The following is a 19,499-nucleotide window of genomic DNA, read 5'->3' on the forward strand; positions in this document are numbered from 1 at the left end:
ATATCGCTAGTGTGGGTACCCGCCCCCATCTGTTGCGCGACACGGGCATATCGCTGCCCGTGCCGCACAACATCGCCCAGAGCCGTCACACATACTTACCTGTCCGGCGATGTCGCTGTGACCGGCGAACCGCCTCCTTTCTAAGGGGGCGGTCCGTGCGGCGTCACAGCGACGTCACTGAAACGTCACTGAACCGCCGCCCAATAGCAGCGGAGGGGCGGAGATGAGCGGGACGTAACATCCCGCCCACCTCCTTCCTTCCTCATAGCGGCCGGGAGGCAGGTAGGGAGAGCTTCCTCGCTCCTGCGGCGTCACACGCAGCGATGTGTGCTGCCGCAGGAACGAGGAACAACTTCGTTACTGCTGCAGTAACGATAATTGAGAATGGACCCCCGTGTCGCCGATTAGCGATTTTGCACGTTTTTGCAACGATGCAAAATTGCTTATCGGTGTCACACGCGACGGCATCGCTAATGCGGCCGGATGTGCGTCACAAAATCCGTGACCCCAACGACTCCGCATTAGCGATGTCGCAGCGTGTAAAGCCCGCTTAAGGGCTGCAATTAACTCTGAAGGCGTCTCCCTCGTTAACCTGTAATCAATGAAGTAGTTAAAATGTCTGGGGTTGATTACAGGTGTGTGGTTTTGCATTTGGAAGCTGTTGCTGTTACCAGACAACATGCGGTCTAAGGAACTCTCAATTGAGGTGAAGCAGAACATCCTGAGGCTGAAAAAAAAGAAAAAATCCATCAGAGAGATAGCAGACATGCTTGGAGTAGCAAAATCAACAGTCGGGTACATTCTGAGAAAAAAGGAATTGACTGGTGAGCTTGGGAACTCAAAAAGGCCTGGGCGTCCACGGATGACAACAGTGGTGGATGATCGCCGCATGCTTTCTTTGGTGAAGAAGAACCCGTTCACAACATCAACTGAAGTCCAGAACACTCTCAGTGAAGTAGGTGTATCTGTCTCTAAGTCAACAGTAAAGAGAAGACTCCATGAAAGTAAATACAAAGGGTTCACATCTAGATGCAAACCATTCATCAATTCCAAAAATAGACAGGCCAGAGTTAAATTTGATGAAAAACACCTCATGAAGCCAGCTCAGTTCTGGAAAAGTATTCTATGGACAGATGAAACAAAGATCAACCTGTACCAGAATGATGGGAAGAAAAAAGTTTGGAGAAGAAAGGGAACGGCACATGATCCAAGGCACACCACATCCTCTGTAAAACATGGTGGAGGCAACGTGATGGCATGGGCATGCATGGCTTTCAATGGCACTGGGTCACTTGTGTTTATTGATGACATAACAGCAGACAAGAGTAGCCGGATGAATTCTGAAGTGTACCGGGATATACTTTCAGCCCAGATTCAGCCAAATGCCGCAAAGTTGATCGGACGGCGCTTCATAGTACAGATGGACAATGACCCCAAGCATACAGCCAAAGCTACCCAGGAGTTCATGAGTGCAAAAAAGTGGAACATTCTGCAATGGCCAAGTCAATCACCAGATCTTAACCCAATTGAGCATGCATTTCACTTGCTCCAATCCAGACTTAAGACGGAAAGACCCACAAACAAGCAAGACCTGAAGGCTGCGGCTGTAAAGGCCTGGCAAAGCATTAAGACAGGGTGGATAAAAATCTTGATTTTTTTAAAAAAATCAAAAAAATCAGATTTTTTTGATTTTAAATCATTTGATTTAAATCAGATTTTTTAATCAAGTTGTACACAAGCAAAACTTTGTCTTTTTGCAAATCTAATTGTTTTACACAAAAATATTAAAACAGTTGATTATGAAACCTAATAATTTTTATTTGCACTATTAAACACTCAGAATTCAACTACAGAGAGTAAGTACTTTTTAACAATAGCCTATCTCTAACGTTTGAAGTAAGCAAACATCTTCAGTGAATACATCAGTCCTTTAAGCCTACTGTTTATTTAGGACTTTTAATAGGAAAACCAGTTGTCCTGCTTTAGCAGTTCCTAAGCGGTTTCGGACTGTTGTGTGCACAAAACCAAATGAAGAAAACAATCTCTCTACTCCTGCGGATGAAGCCGATGCAGTCAGTAGCTGAGTAGCTAGATTTATTATCTTTGCTGGAAGAACAAGTGATTGCGACTTCCACCAGTCCAGTGGTTTTAGTTCATTAACGACGTTATCTGCAAACATGTATTTTTGAAATGGTGCAGATTCACACTTCAATTTCAGCACAGTTGCCACAATGTCATGGTTAGTATTGGCGAGCCACTCCATTGCAGAGTTGATTTCCGCCTCAGATAATTTTTTCCCTCTGTAGATGGGATGCAAGATATTGGCTAAATAGTGTTCTTCTTTTAATGCTTGGTCCTTGCGGTGCTGTATTGCAACCTTTACATTGTTTGAGAGGTTCAAGAGATCTAGAGAACCTTCTAAATCTTTCCAAACTTCTGTGGCATCAGCTATGGTTGCAGTATCTTTCTGCATTTTATCCAACGCAAACGATATTGGCTTTAACCTTTCCAAAAAGGTCCTCGGCATTTCTCTTCACACCAAGATTTAATACTTTGCTTCGTATATTAGCATCAATTTTATCCCGATGTGTTTCGCAAATGGACAGTAATTTTGACCAGTTGTTAATAAACAGTTCCAAGCAGTCAGCCAAGGTATTCCATCTAACATCTTGTGGTAGAACCAACTTCAGTCCTCCCATTTCCTTGTAGGTTGCATGTGCAAAATGATTATTGCGGAAATATTTAACAATTTCTACAACATGTTCCTTGACACTCAAAATATGCAGGTCTTTTGCCAAAAGATGCAACAAATGGGCAGAACAACCGTATGTAATGACATTTGTGTCATCCTGTGCCAGTTCCGCTCGCATTTTTGCCACATTGCTTGCGTTATCAGTAACTAAGCTCCTTACTTTACATCCAAACTGTTCTTGGCATTGGTGAATTGAGTTCTTAGCAATTTCAAGTAAATATTCAGCAGTATGTGAATTTCCAGATGTGTCTATTGTGTCTGTAAGGTAAGTTTCACCATCTTCTGTTGTGACACAAGTGCAAATTATGGGGTCGTTGTGGATGTTGCTCCAACCATCCAAGCTCATGTTAACAACCTTGTCTTTCAAATATTTTGTACAAGCCGCTCTTTCTGTGTCGTATACAGCCTGAAGATGTTTTCCTGAGATATCAAATCTACTTGGTGGTTTGTAGCCTGGTCTAATTCCTTCGATCATTTGTACAAACAATGGGTGCTCAACTAGTCGGAAAGAAGAATTGGTTGCAAATATGAATTTAGCAATTAATTCATCAAAATGTTCTTTCTGGCTCGTCGTAGTCTTTAAGATGAATTTTTCTACACTTTGTTGCACGCAAAGTTTTTTTTTGGGCTGCTTTGTTGAAGTTGTACCCAGATATTGATTGTCACGTGCAGCACAAGCCATATTTGACCCTGAAAGCACAGAAATTAAAAATATAAATCGACTGCGTATTTGAAGAAATATAACGAAAATATTGAAACAAACTTTTTGAACAATGTAATGGTCCTCGTCCTATAAGGGCTGTCTCAAAAGTTATGCTACTCAAGTTTTCCGGTGAGGTTGCTGTAATACTGGTAACTAATATCAGAGCTTCAGCAACTGAAAAAAATTATGTCACAAAAGTTTTAAAAATGTTTTTTTTTTAAAATGGTCAATTTGGCAGACTTCAAAAGTGAATTGCAGCCTACAATAAAAAAAAAATAAGCGTATACACACTTTATTTTTACTTAAATGACATGTGCACCTTTATTTTTTAAGGTGCAGCCAGTCACAGTGTGCACATGTCCTCCCCCCGCAGCTCTCTTACCTCCAATGTCATCGCTGCGGGGATCCGTGGCTTCGTTCTGCCCGTCCGCGAGCGCGCCTCCATTCATTTCAATGGAGCGTGCGGCCCGCTGACGTCACGCCGCTGGATCACTGCGAGTAGGCCGCAACCGGAGGACGGGAGGCGGACGGTCAAAACGAAGCCACGGATCTCAGCACTGCGGGGATCGGAGGTAAGAGCGCTGCGGGGGGGGGGGACATGTGCACCTTAAAAAAATAAAGGTGCACATGTCCTTTAGCGTTAATTTTCTGTGAAATATTGCCTTAACATAAATTTAAATTCTATACTCCAGAACTACCAGTGCTAGAAATTTTTCTTTTCATAGACTTTAACCATCCCAGTAAAATGTCTGTTAAAAAAATAGGTTGTAAATTAATTGCCAGACTTACCACTAGTACTAGGCTCCTGGTGCATAAGAAGCTGTGGGGGTTCATTGACATTAGTTGTATCACTATCAACATCTTCATTTCCCTTCTGGTTGCAGTTTTCATAATGTGATTTCAAACGGCAAACAAGTCCTTGGATATCCTTTTGACAGTATTTGCACTTTGCTCTTGCACCTTTCTTTCCAAGATCTGCTGCTGGCATCTCAACAAAATGAACCCAAATAGGGTCTCTCTTACGACCTGCTGCCATGGCTCACACAGATCACTTATGAAGTTTGATTGTTACTACAGCCTGAGCCAAGCACTGCTGATGTTACTACAGCCTGAGCCAAGTACTGCTGACTATCCAACAAGTTTGGGCATGTCAACTGAATGCAGGGAAAAAAACTAAACCAAAACTGAAACCAAGCTAGAAGTGTGGAATTAAAGGGGCAGTATGAACAAAATGTGGAGGCTATTAATAGTTTATACAATTAAGACATGCTGCTTTTAAACACCTACCTATTGCCATATAGTAAAACAAAAAAGATTTTTACTTACTTTGGGTCCCCCCCTCACCCTGGCGTTAGATCGTTGCCCCTAGTTTCGTCCGTGTAACTATGGGCGCACATGCACACACTGCTCTCACTTCTCATTTTAATCGTGATTTATATTAAAAAAAACCTTTTGATTTAAATCAGTGATTTAAATCATGATTAAAATCATGATTTAAATCGATCCGATTTAAATAGAAAAAAATCTTTTGATTTAAATCGTGATTTAAATCATGATTTAAATCGGCGTGATTTAAATCAATCCACCCTGCATTAAGAAGGAGGAAACCCAGCGTTTGGTGATGTCCATGGGTTCCAGACTTAAGGCAGTGATTGCCTCCAAAGGATTCGCAACAAAATATTGAAAATAAAAATATTTTGTTTGGGTTTGGTTTATTTGTCCAATTACTTTTGACCTCCTAAAATGTGGAGTGTTTGTAAAGAAATGTGTACAATTCCTACAATTTCTATCAGATATTTTTGATCAAACCTTCAAATTAAACGTTACAATCTGCACTTGAATTCTGTTGTAGAGGTTTCATGTCAAATCCAATGTGGTGGCATGCAGAGCCCAACTCGCGAAAATTGTGTCACTGTCCAAATATTTCTGGACCTAACTGTGTATATGTATGTATGTATGTATATGTGTGTGTATATATATATATATATATATATATCTATATATATATATATATATATATATAGATATATATATATATATATATATATATATATATGTATGTATATGTATATGTATATGTGTGTGTGTGTGTGTCACCACCCCAGATGTGCCCCCATTCATCCTGGATGTGTCCCCACCCTGTATGTGTCCCCACCCATCCTTCCTACATTTCCCACCCTGGATGTGCCCCCATCCATCCTTTTTACAGTCGTCACCCTGGATGTGCCCCCATCCATCCATCCTTCCTACAGTTCCCACCCTGGATGTGCCCCCATCCATCCTTCCTACAGTTACCACCCTGGATGTGCCCCCATCCATCCTTCCTACAGTCCCCACCCATCATTCCCACAGTCCCTATTGTACACTTGCTTTAGCAAAACTAATGTGTATTTGGTCCTGCGAATAAAGCTTGTTTGATTTGAGATGAATTATATATTACACACAAATATATGTATACATTTTTTACATGTCAATGGTTGATCAGTTGGGATTGGAGTGCCTAGACCTCTACCATTCTTTTAAAGCTGGGTTCACACATAGCGACAACAACGTCGCTGTTACGTCACAGTTTTCTGTGACGCAACAGCGACCTTGTAAGTCGCTGTTATGATCGCTGCTTAGCTGTCAAACACAGCAGAAGCAGCAGCGATCGTAACGACACGCGTCGCTGTGCTACATGTGCAGAGAGCAGGGAGCCGCGCACACTGCTTAGCACTGGCTCCCTGCACTCCTAGCTACAGTACACATCGGGTTACTTACCCGATGTGTACTGCAGCTACATGTGCAGAGAGCAGGGAGCCAGCACTGGCAGCGAGAGCGGCGGACGCTGGTAACGAAGGTAAATATCGGGTAACCAGGGAAAGGTCTTCCCTTGGTTACCCGAAGTTTATCCTGGTTACAGGTTACCACAGCTGCCAGATGCCGGCTCCTGCTCCCTGCTCACTTCATTTCGTCGCTCTCTCTGTGTCACACACAGGGATGTGTGTGTCACAGCGGGAGGGTGACGACCAAAAAATGAAGCTGGACATTCAGCAACAACCAGCGACCTCACAGCAGGGGCCAGGCCGTTGCTGGATGTCACACACAGCGACAGTGACAGGACGTCGCTGCAACATCACAGAAAATGGTGATGTAGCAGCGACGTCGTTGTCGTCGTCGCTGTGTGTGACACCACCCTAAGGCCCTGTGCGCACTAGTGCGTTTTACCCGCGGATTTACCCGCGGAAATTTCTTGAGAAATGTCTGCAATCTTTGTGCAGACATTTCCTAGCAAATCCTATGTGAAAAAAAATAGCTGTGCGGACACTGCGGATTTTTCTCAAGAAATGTTCTTGAGAAGAATTTCTTGAGAAAATTTCTTGAGAAAATAAGCATGTCCATTATTTTCTGCAGGTACCTGCGGTATACCACCGGAATTTCACTCCATTCACTGCAATGTAATCGCGAAATACCGGGGGTATACCGCAGGTAGCAAATGATGTCCGGTATACCCCCGGTTTAGCCGCGATTTACCTGCGGTAATGCTCATCGCTGCCTGCATTTTTGCAGGAAGCAATGTCATTATGCCAGGAAGAGGAAGCGGAGCAGAGTAAACACAGACGTCACACTCCCTGGACGCCGCACAGAAGCACTTCCGTGTGACCTCCAGGTGCCCGTGCAGTCTGTGTCCCGCTCCAGCCTCGCGGCTGCCTGCACTGCAGCGTGTCAGTGTGTGCCCGCAGTGTCAGCAGCTTGTCACGCTGCAGCGCAGGCAGACACTGACACCCTGCAGTGCTGGCAGCCGCGGAGATGACGATAGCTGCTGTCAGGTGGTGAGATCATTACCTGCTGTGACGATCTCCTGCCTCCTGACGTTACCGCGGTCACTGCTGTCTATGCCCGTCTCGCGAGCGGCCCGAGACTGTCACTAGCGGTGACGTCACGGGCTCTCGCGATACTTCTGACAACGCGGCGGGCATAGAAGTAAGTGACAGCGCTGACGTCAGCAGTACAGGAGATGATCACAGCATGTAATGATCTCATCTAACCTCCTGACAGCAGCGCTCGGCATCCCATGCAGTGACCTGGGCTATTGATGTTAGCTCAGGTCACTGCATTGCTCTCCCAGCCAATGGGGAACATTCTGTTCTTCATTGACTGGGACAGCGACTATGGTATGGAACGCCGTGGGACCCCCCCTCCTTATTGGATTATGCCGGACGTGTTCTTTTCAATAAATTGGTGAGAGAGGGAATGTTTTGGGGAGTGTTTTTTCAAATAAAACTTTTTGTTGTCTATTTTTTATTTCTTACTGACTGGGTTGGGGATGTCGGGTATCTGATAGACGCCTGGCCTCACCAACCCCAGGGCTTTGATGCCAGGTGACATTACACATCTGGCATCAACCCCATATATTACCTCGTTTGCTAACGCACCATGGCAATGGGATGAGTTGGGGCGAAGCGCCAGGATTGGCACGTCTACTGGATGCGCCACTTCTGGGGCGCCTGCGGCCTGCTATTTTTAGGCTGGGGAGTGTCCAATAACAGTGGACCTCCCTAGTCTGAGAATACCAGACCACAGCTGTCCGCTTTACCTCGGCTGGTGATGCAATTTGGGGGGGACCCCACGTTTTTTGTTTTAAATTATTTATTTAATGTAAAATAACAGCGTGGGGTGCCCTCTGTTTTGGATTATCAGCCAAGGTGAAGCTGCCAGCTGTGGTTTGCAGGCTGCAGCCGTCTGCTTTACCCTAGCTGGCTACAAAAGATGGGGGGACCTCACGTCGGGTTTTTTTTTTAATTATTTATTTTATGGCTAAATACAAGGCTAAGCACCCTTTAGTGCTACATGAAAGTCACTAAAGGGTGCCAGCTTAGAAAATGCAGGGAGGTGGGACATTATATAGGTCTTTCTCATCTATCTATCTATCTATTCATCTATCCATCTTTCCCTCTATCCATTATGTGTCTATCGATTATCTATATTATTTATTGGAAAACCACAGGGACCAACCTGCGGCAAATCCGCATGCGTTTTTCCCGTGGATTTTTCCGCAGGTGCGGAAATCTTCAACTCCCAGAAGTTTCTCAAGAAATTTTCTTGAGAAAAATCACTTTTCTAGTGCGCACATAGCCTAAGTGTCACAGCCTCACAGAAGAGACCAATCCAACCTTTACTATCACAAATCAGACATTTTTTGAAGTGGGAGTTTGGGTGGGTGCACACGATCCGGACATGCCGCGCCCTGGACGCAGTGTGTCTTCTTCTGTGGACACGTGAGTAGTCTCCACAGGAGACCTCAGCTGCCCGTTCCCATGATCAGGGCTCGGGGAGTTGCGGACTGTCTCTCTGTTCTCCCTGCAGAGAACACTCGTGTCTGCGCCGCATAAATGGACGTGCTGCTGCTCGGAAAGCCGCGCCGCGTGTCACTTTACACTGCGGAGACAAGAAGCACAGAGGGCATGGGATTTCTCTAAATCCCATCCACTGTGTTTCTACTGTACAACACAGCGTTTTAGACCCAGCAAAAACACACTGCATCCAAAACGCTGCAAACCCTGATTGTGTGCATGTACCCTTCCACTTCTATTACAAATCTTGCATTATTTTGTGTTTTTCTATCCATCTTCATGGTAATGAACCATAAGAAAATCTTCTACGTTTTGACACCGCACTCACATATCCCTTACTACTTGCTAATTTAACATAAGCAGACATATGAAGTTGAGTGTGACGGTCGGCAATATCGGAGTGCTCAGAGGTTGTCTGTGGTCTGTTACTATGGAGACGATAGGAAACAAATTGTATGTAAAGCTGGGAATTTTATATGTATTTAAGCATTAAAAGAAAAAAAAAATAGTTACAAAGCTGGACATTTCATTTGGAAGTTGACATTAAAAGCTTTGCTCCAAACCAGATTGCCTGTGTAGTAAATGTCCAGTAATAGATATGATAGTATTAGATATTATGCTGGCAGCCATTTTAGATGACTATTGTCTGTGCTCTATGTATGTGTAGACTGTCTCAGTTCTGCCAATGTTTCCTGTGCATGACTTGATGCCACTGTTCTTTGTCACCGTTATTCTCCACACCATTACATTCATCACTGTGTGGAGCACAAGATGGCTGACGTCTTCTTATATATTACAGCACTGATGATTTACCTAATGGTTTCTTTCTATGTGTGCAATAGAGCGGGACTATCACAGCCTTTGCGACCGGCAACCTATTGGACGTCTCCTCTTCCGTCAGTTCTGTGAGACTCGCCCTGAGCTTCTGCGTTGTGTGCGCTTTCTGGATGCTGTGGTAGGACTTTAGTGTGACCAGAATATATTAAAGCATTACAGCCACATTGTAGTATATGTTTCTTGACCACCTTCTTCTTATCTGTAGGCTGAGTATGAGGTGTCTCCAGATGAAAAACGCAATGAATGTGGACATGACCTGATCGAAAAGTATCTCGTTAGTACGGTAAGGAGACTGAACCAGAAATTTGAAGCTCTCTATGAATTGTGAGGACCTATTTGTCATCAACATTTCCGGGAGTCTTAGTATTTGGTTCGATCTGCCTGATCATCTGTACAAATTAGTAGGTCCTCTGCTAGATGTGCTGGATCCTTCAGAAAAAGGGACAGTTAAAGGATATGGACACTTTCTGGGGAAATACTTTTATTATTGGGACCAATAAGGAGAAAAGCGTGGGTGGGGGTGAATCATATCCTTGTAGTGCCGCTCTACCATCAGTTACTGATTCACCCATCACTCACGCTTTTCTCCTACAAACCTTCTGTAGTAATCAGCTTGGTCTTCTATACAGATCTTAATATTAATTTCTCAAACACAAGTGCTTCTGACAATTACGATTGAGAAAGGTACTGAACCGAAACGTCACGTGTTGGACAGTTTACATTTTTTCAATATTAAATACTTACTGCCATCTTGAGCGCTGGATTTCTTCTATTGGTTTCAATAAGGAGTTGGATCCTATACGGGCACCAACTAGTACAGGAGGTACTATGCCATAATTGTATACGATGGCAATATCCCTATAAATGATACATAGAGGCTGTAGAAGCTAGACATTCTAACATTTTTAATAAAATCCTACCTCAAAAATGGTTTTTATATGCATTTAGATAAAAAAAAAATGAATAGCCTTCAAATTAGTCCATAGAGACCCTACGGGGTGCTCTATTGGGAAAAGATCCGTAGAATCGCATCATTCTCAGGATTTGGGGTTGCCAGTTGGCATGTCTCATTCATTTTGGGAAGTTTTTTCTTCTTTTTAGACTGGACTCAAGTAATTGTAAATTGGGCCTATACCAGTATTTCTGCCTTGGTGTCCAGCCTTACCCCCTAATGCAATGTTCACGTCCAGGGTTTTTTTCTGCATTAATAACTGGTTTTTAAAGTACCAGCAAAAGCTATGAGATTGCAGAAATCTAAGCACATGTTTGTTTTTTTTGTTTTTATTTGTTAAGGTTTTCCTTTAGCGTTTCTTAAATCTGCAGCATGTCAAATCTTAGTGTTTTTGCAGTTTTTTTTGGTGAATAAGGCTAACTTTATTAATCATATAATATAATATATATATATATATATATATATATATATATATATATATATATATATATATATATATATATATATATATATATAAATAATTAAAGCACACATGTAACCCAAACCCAAAATATGCTGCCAAAAAAACGCCCCCCAAAATACCTCAAAATGGGCAGCGTTTTTATTGTCAAGAGAGCAGGTTTTGTCTGCAAGTAAAAAAAAGCACTGCATGTGAACACAGGCTTAATCTTTAGCTTATCTCCTAGGTGTAAAAAAGGGAAGTGAGAACAGATACGTGAGTGTCCAGTGCTAAGAAATAAGCCATCCTCATGATGATTCAGACGTTCATTAGTTGCAGACGTCATTCATGACCAGTAAACCTTGCACATATATGATCTTTAGGATGCCACACTAGCCCACAACCTGTGGATCTTCATCTGCTATAGGCATAATCACATGGATGATGCTGGATCTATCAAATATATAACAAGGTAGAAAAGGCAATCTTAAGTACCAATATGTAGAGTTGAACGAGTATCTAACTATTCGTCCTCACTATACTCCTAATGAATACTGTCTAATAATCGCGTATTCATTCCGAGTAGCGTGTACAATGCAAGTCAATGGGAAATACTCACAATGTAATTCGAATGCCGTACTATTTGTGCGAGTAGCGAATAGTGTGGAATTCGGGTAACTCATTACATTGTGAGTTTGTCCCCATTGACTTGCATTGCACACACTATTCAGAATGAATACACGAGTATTAGACAATATTCGTTATGAGTATAGTGAGTACGAATAGTTAGGTACTTGCTCAGATCTACCAATATGCAGTCCTTATGTATCGATCGGAGCAGTGTAGCTGGCGGTGCTCGGCTGCAGGAAAGCATAGTGCACTGCTAAATCACCAGGTAATTAAAATGGGGAAAAGGTTTTGTGTGTTGGATACAAATCTACAGTAGATACTGGCAATTTCTGGTGGACACGATTCGTCCAGTATTTCCTTCTCTTTTTCGGTTTCTTGCTGGAAGTTGTATTACCAACAGAACAGGCCGCTATTCTGCAGTACGGCACAATGTAAAAATACCTATTTCCTGTGTTCACTGTGTTTAGCGTATGTATTCGCTCAATGACGGGCTGTGTCCTTGTGATCTGCCTGTTAAACTGACAAAAAAAAACTTTACATGCAAGAATGTTGTGCCAAGATCGTTATACAGCTGAAGAAAATGTCCCTGCAACTCGAGTTTATAGGCTCCGCTGCAGGTGCACAGGTTTGCTCCACCACTCCCATGGATTTCTTTTTTTTTTCTTTTTAAATGTATTATAATATATTTTTGAGGCGTTTTCCGTTAATCACGTGAAGGGTTTGATTTATTATTATTATTATTTATTATAGCGCCATTTATTCCATGGCACTTTACAAGTGAAAGAGGGTATGCGTACAACAATCATTAACAGTACAAGACAGACTGGTATAGGAGGAGAGAGGACCCTGCCCGCGAGGGCTCACAGTCTACAGGGAATGGGTGATGGTACAATAGGTGAGGACAGAGCTGGTTGCGCAGTGGTCTACTGGACTGAGGGCTATTGTAGGTTGTAGGCTTGTTGGAAGAGGTGGGTCTTGAGGTTCCTCTTGAAGCTTTCCACGGTAGGTGAGAGTCTGATGTGCTGAGGTAGAGCATTCCAGAGTATGGGGGATGCACGGGAGAAATCTTGTATGCGATTGTGGGAAGAGGAGATAAGAGAGGAGCAGAGAAGGAGATCTTGTGAGGATCTGAGGTTGCGTGCAGGTAGGTACCGGGAGACTAGGTCACAGATGTAGGGAGGAGACAGGTTGTGCATGGCTTTGTAAGTCGTGGTTAATGTTTTGAACTGGAGTCGTTGGGTGATGGGAAGCCAGTGAAGGGATTGGCAGAGCGGCGAGGCTGGGGAGTAGCGAGGGGAGAGGTGGATTAGGCGGGCCGCAGAGTTTAGGATAGATTGGAGGGGTGCAAGAGTGTTGGAAGGGAGGCCAGAGAGCAGGAGGTTGCAGTAGTCAAGGCGGGAGATGATGAGGGCATGCACTAATGTTTTTGCTGATTCTTTGTTAAAGAAAGCACAGATCCGGGAGATATTTTTGAGTTGTAATCGGCATAAGTTGAAGAGGGCTTAGATGTGTGGCTTGGATTACACTGGTGTTTTGCCCGGACGAGTGCAATCCGATAAGACATTGGATTGCACTCGCACCAGTGCAAAACTATGAGGCAGTGTCCATTTGTGATTGATTTCTCATGTCATAGGGGCATGCGGAATGAATCGCAGGATGCTGCGTTTGGCAGCGATTCTCAGCTCACGTACTCATAGACAAGTCTATGGGAGCGTATGCAACATCATACTGCACTCGTATGTAATCCGACTACAGTGCGATGTATGCAGACACCGGCCGGAGAGGAGATGAGGAGAAAGTGATCCCTCCCTCTTCTCCGCAGCTGTCATCCGATGGTAAGATCGCTTCACCGTCGCTTGACTCATAGCTCTCGCTCGCAGCTGAGGGTCATTAGCATATCGTTTCTGATGCTCTTGCATCGGAAGCTATACGCAAGTACCGTAGAACCATACCCTTACTCAGTATATGAGGAGAAAAAGACATTATTTGTCATAACATACTTTTCTTAATTCCTCCTATTCTGATTGACTCATTTTTAAGTGTAACAATGCCATTAGGAATTAAACCGCAAAGTACATTACAACAGATATTGGAAAGTCTCCTTTTTTTATGAACACATTTTAGTATCTAACGCATTTACCATACTGACTTTTTTTAATCACTTGCTTATGTACTGCATGGATCTTTGGTTTATGTAAATTTTAAGTTTAACCCCCCAGGTCATGCTCATTATCAGTCAATTGATAGTCACAGTTGTGCAACCATAGTGCAGTATTATTGTTGACTTCTTTGGTGAGAAAAGTCATGTCGTTAGCCAGACGAAAGTTTGTCTACTCTAGTGGTACCCAACTAACCTATGTTTGAGTCATAGAAAAGTAGAATGGAAAGGCACTCACCAAGTTTATCGTGTCCAAAAATCCTTTATTCCATCATTAGATAAAACAGTGTAGGCAATGGGGGAGGGTGGTGCACGAGGCACGACTGCCATTTCGCGTCTCTATACAACGCTTCTGCGGGTCGTGTGGACCCACAGAAGCGTCGTATAGAGACGCGAAACGGCCGTCGTCCCACACGCCTTGTGCACCACCCTCCCCCATTGCCTACACTGTTTTATGTAATGATGGAATAAAGCATTTTTGGACACTATAAACTTGGTGAGTGCCTTTCCATTCTACTTTTCTATGTTCTACAAGTGTTTTTCTTGTGAAAAGAGCACCACGTTTTTCTTTGTCGCTCCATTGGGAGACCCAGACAATTGGGTGTATAGGCTATGCCTCCGGAGGCCGCACAAAGTATTACACTAAAAGTGTAAAGCCCCTCCCCTTCTGCCTATACACCCCCCGTGCTCCCACGGGCTCCTCAGTTTTTATGCTTTGTGCGAAGGAGGCAGACATGCACGCACAGCTCCACAGATTGGTCAGCAGCAGCTGCTGACTATGTCGGATGGAAGAAAAGTGGGCCCATATAGGGCCCCCAGCATGCTCCCTTCTCACCCCACTCTTGTCGGCGGTGTTGTTAAGGTTGAGGTATCCATTGCGGGTACGGAGGCTGGAGCCCACATGCTGTTTTCCTTCCCCATCCCCCTTAGGGCTCTGGGTGAAGTGGGATCCTATCGGTCTCCAGGCACTGAGACCGTGCTTCATCCACAACTCCTGAGGAGCCTGCTGGATAGGAGCCGGGTATCGTACAGGGACATGGCCCTGCTACTTGGAGGTACTCTGTGTCCCCGTGGGGACCGCGCACAGCAACACTCCAGCATTGCTGGGAGTGCTAGTGCACCGGGGACCGCGGCACTGACCGGGTTAATTGTGCCATTACACACTCAGCGTCGCTGAGTGTGTTTATGTATGGGGACTACCGCGCTGACCGCCGCTGCCATGGTTAACACTGCGGCGCGGCTGGGACTTGTAGTGCGCCGGGGACTTCCGCGCCGGCCGCGCTTATACGGCGGCCGCGCTTATTACTCGAGTCCCCGGCTTCTGCGGCCTAGTCTTTTTTCCTCCCGCCCCCAGCCCTGACAGGCAGGGGAAGGGCGGGACGCTGTACAGACGAGCAGCAATGAGGGCTGGAGCATGCTTTGCATACTCCACCCCCCTCACTGTGCACAGTGGGGCTCCAGTTCCCGCACTTTCTGGGTCACGCCCACGGCTCCCTCCTCTCCTCAGGACGCCGGCAGCCATTCCTGTCAGCTCCTCGGACGCTGCAGAGGGGGACAAATTCTGGGAGACCCAGGCAGGGATACTGGTGGCCTCACAACCGCTTTAAGCGGGTGGTAAGCAGCACCTGTGGTGCTAGCCCCATTGTGCAGAAGTGTAATTATAAATTATATGTTTATGGTATATACTTTACACTGTATGGTGCACAGTTGATTTCTGGCTATATACCCTATTGTGTTCAGGGAAGACAATAGCATGGCGCCCACAAAAGGCAGGGGTGCCAAAACACAGGCTTATTATGCTGCCTGCGCCGCATGTACGACGCCGCTACCGGCAGGTTCCACTGACCCTCATTGTGTGCACTGCTCGGCCCCTGCTGCACTTACTCAGCCGGAGCCTCTGCTAAGAGGGGCCCAGGGGGAGCCACCTGCTGACACTATCCAGGTGACAGGGACGGAGTTTGCAGTCTTTACGGATAAACTCTCTGAAACTATGGCTAAGATACTAGAAGCCTTGCAGTCCAGACCGGTATCTCAGCACAGGGACACTGTTGAATCATTGTTCCCTGGCCCCCCTCAGTTGGACCAACAATGTCCCCCCGGGGTATCTCATAGATCCCAGTCTGGGGGCTCTGACACGGACCCCAGCCCCAGACCGATTAAGCGAGCTCGCTTGGAAATTCCCTCGACATCATCATATTGTTCAGGGTCTCAGCGGGGGGAATCTCTGGTTGATGACGCGGAGACAGCTGATCAGGATTCTGATCCTGAGGCCGCTCTCAATCTTGATACGCCGGACGGGGACGCCATAGTGAACGATCTTATTGCATCCATCAATCGAATGTTGGATATTTCTCCCTCAGCTCCTCCGGTGGAGGAGTCAGCTTCTCAGCAGGAGAAATTCCGTTTCAGGTTTCCCAAGCGTACACCGAGTATGTTTCTGGACCACTCTGATTTCAGAGACGCAGTCCAGAATCACCATGATTGTCCGGATAAGCGTTTTTCTAAGCGCCTTAAGGATACACGTTATCCCTTTCCACCTGACGTGGTCAAAGGTTGGACTCAGTGTCCCAAGGTGGATCCTCCAATCTCCAGACTGCCGGCTAGATCCATACTTGCAGTGGAATATGGGGCTTCACTCAAAGATGCCACTGACAGGCAGATGGAGCTCTGGTTGAAATCCATCTATGAAGCTATCGGCGCTTCTTTTGCCCCAGCATTCGCAGCCGTATGGGCGCTACAAGCTATATCAGCAGGTCAAGCGCAAATTGACGCAGCCACACGCACTTCCGCGCCGCAGGTGGCGTCCATAACCGCTCAGACGTCGGCATTTGCGTCTTACGCTATTAATGCTGTCCTGGACTCTGCGAGCCGTACGGCGGTTTCATCCGCCAATTCGGTGGTACTCCGCAGGGCCTTGTGGCTACGGGAATGGAAGGCAGATTCTGCTTCCAAAAAGCGCTTAACCAGTTTGCCAATTTCTGGCGACCGATTGTTTGGCGAGCGTTTGGATGAAATCATGAAACAATCCAAGGGAAAGGATACATCCTTACCCCAGCCCAAACCGAACATACCCCAACAGAGGAGGGGGCAGTCGAGGTTTCGGTCCTTTCGGGGCGCGGGCAGGTCCCAATTCTCCTCGTCCAAAAGGCCTCAGAAAGATCAAAGGAACTCTGATTCATGGCGGTCTAAGGCACGTCCTAAAAAGACCACCGGAGGTGCCGCTACCAAAGCGGCTTCCTCATGACTTTCGGCCTCCTCAATCCGCATCCTCGGTCGGTGGCAGGCTCTCCCGCTTTTGCGACACCTGGCTGCCACGGGTAAAAGACCGTTGGGTGAGAGACATTCTGTCTCACGGTTACAGGATAGAGTTCACCTCTCGTCCCCCGACTCGATTCTTCACGTCATCCCCGCCTCCCGAGCGAGCCGAGGCTCTTCTGCAGGCGCTGGCCACTCTGAAGGCAGAAGGAGTGGTGGTCCCTGTTCCTCTTCAGCAACAGGGTCACGGTTTCTACTCCAAGCTGTTTGTGGTCCCAAAGAAGGACGGGTCTTTCCGTCCTGTCCTGGACCTGAAACTGCTCAACAAACACGTAAGGACCAGGCGGTTCCGGATGGAATCCCTCCGCTCTGTCATCGCCTCAATGTCCCAAGGAGATTTCCTTGCATCGATCGATATCAAAGATGCTTATCTCCACGTACCGATTGCTCCAGAGCACCAGCGCTTCTTGCGCTTCGCCATAGGAAACGAACACCTGCAGTTCGTGGCACTGCCGTTCGGCCTGGCAACAGCCCCACGGGTTTTCACCAAGGTTATGGCTACGGTAGTAGCGGTCCTCCACTCTCAGGGTCACTCGGTGATCCCTTACTTAGACGATCTGCTGATCAAGGCACCCTCTCAAGAGGCATGCCAACACAGCCTCGACGCTACTCTGGAGACTCTCCAGAGTTTCGGATGGATCATCAATTTTCCAAAGTCAAATCTGACACCGGCCCAATCGCTGACATATCTTGGCATGGAGTTTCATACCCTCTCAGCGATAGTGAAGCTTCCGCTGATCAAGCAGCGTTCACTACAGAAAGGGTTGCAATCTCTCCTTCAAGGTCAGGCACACCCCCTGAGGCGCCTCATGCACTTCCTGGGGAAGATGGTGGCAGCAATGGAGGCAGTCCCTTTCGCGCAGTTTCACCTGCGTCCTCTTCAATGGGACATCCTACGCAAATGGGACAGGAAGCCGACGTCCCTCGACAGGAACGTCTTCCTCTCTCAGGCGACCAAAGCTTCCCTTCGGTGGTGGCTTCTTCCCACTTCATTATCGAAGGGGAAATCCTTCCTACCCCCATCCTGGGAGGTGGTCACGACGGACGCGAGTCTGTCAGGGTGGGGAGCGGTTTTTCTCCACCACAGGGCTCAGGGTACTTGGACCCAGCAAGAGTCCTCACTTCAGATCAATGTTCTGGAAATACGGGCAGTGTATCTTGCCCTGAAAGCGTTCCAGCAGTGGCTGGAAGGCAAGCAGATCCGAATTCAGTCGGACAATTCCACAGCGGTGGCATACATCAACCACCAAGGCGGCACACGCAGTCGGCAAGCCTTCCAGGAAGTCCGGCGGATTTTGATGTGGGTGGAAGCCACGGCCTCCACCATCTCTGCAGTTCACATCCCAGGCGTGGAAAACTGGGAAGCAGATTATCTCAGTCGCCAGGGCATGGACGCAGGGGAATGGTCCCTTCACCCGGACGTGTTTCAGGAGATCTGTTGCCGCTGGGGGGTGCCGGACGTCGACCTCATGGCGTCCCGGCACAACAACAAGGTACCGACGTTCATGGCACGGTCTCAAGATCCCAGAGGTATGGCGGCAGACGCCTTAGTTCAGGATTGGTCGCAGTTTCAGCTCCCTTATGTGTTTCCTCCTCTGGCACTGTTGCCCAGAGTGTTACGCAAGATCAGGGCCGACTGCCGCCGCGTCATCCTCGTCGCTCCAGACTGGCCGAGGAGGTCGTGGTACCCGGATCTGTGGCATCTCACGGTCGGCCAACCGTGGGCACTACCAGACCGACCAGACTTGCTGTCTCAAGGGCCGTTTTTCCATCTGAATTCTGCGGCCCTCAACCTGACTGTGTGGCCATTGAGTCCTGGATCCTAGCGTCTTCAGGATTATCTCAAGAGGTCATTGCCACTATGAGACAGTCTAGGAAACCAACGTCCGCCAAGATCTACCACAGGACGTGGAAAATTTTCCTGTCATGGTGCTCTGCTCAGGGTTTTTCTCCCTGGCCTTTTGCCTTGCCCACTTTTCTGTCCTTCCTTCAATCTGGACTGGAAAAGGGTTTGTCGCTCGGCTCCCTTAAGGGACAAGTCTCAGCGCTCTCTGTGTTTTTCCAGAAGCGCCTAGCCAGACTTCCACAGGTACGCACGTTCCTGCAGGGGGTTTGTCACATCGTTCCTCCTTACAAGCGGCCGTTAGAACCCTGGGATCTGAACAGGGTGCTGATGGTTCTGCAGAAACCACCATTCGAGCCGATGAGGGATATTTCTCTCTCACGCCTTTCGCAGAAAGTGGTTTTCCTAGTAGCAGTCACTTCTCTTCGGAGAGTGTCCGAGCTAGCAGCGTTGTCGTGCAAAGCCCCTTTCCTGGTGTTTCACCAGGACAAGGTGGTTCTGCGTCCGGTTCCGGAATTTCTCCCTAAGGTGGTATCC

General features: G+C 46.5%; 1 protein-coding gene across 1 annotated transcript in view; it reads left to right on the forward strand.

Annotated features, from left to right (window-relative positions):
* Nucleotides 1-19,499, forward strand: part of GRK6 (G protein-coupled receptor kinase 6) — a 109,424-nt gene that overhangs the window by 4,959 nt on the left and 84,966 nt on the right. Inside the window, exons 3-4 of the mRNA XM_075344514.1 lie at nt 9,631-9,743; nt 9,831-9,908. Coding sequence (XP_075200629.1) covers nt 9,631-9,743; nt 9,831-9,908 — 191 coding nt within the window. The remainder of the gene's footprint in view (nt 1-9,630; nt 9,744-9,830; nt 9,909-19,499) is intronic.

This window comes from Anomaloglossus baeobatrachus, chromosome 4, assembly GCF_048569485.1.
Source record: "Anomaloglossus baeobatrachus isolate aAnoBae1 chromosome 4, aAnoBae1.hap1, whole genome shotgun sequence".
In the NCBI taxonomy this organism is placed as follows: Eukaryota; Metazoa; Chordata; class Amphibia; order Anura; family Aromobatidae; genus Anomaloglossus; species Anomaloglossus baeobatrachus.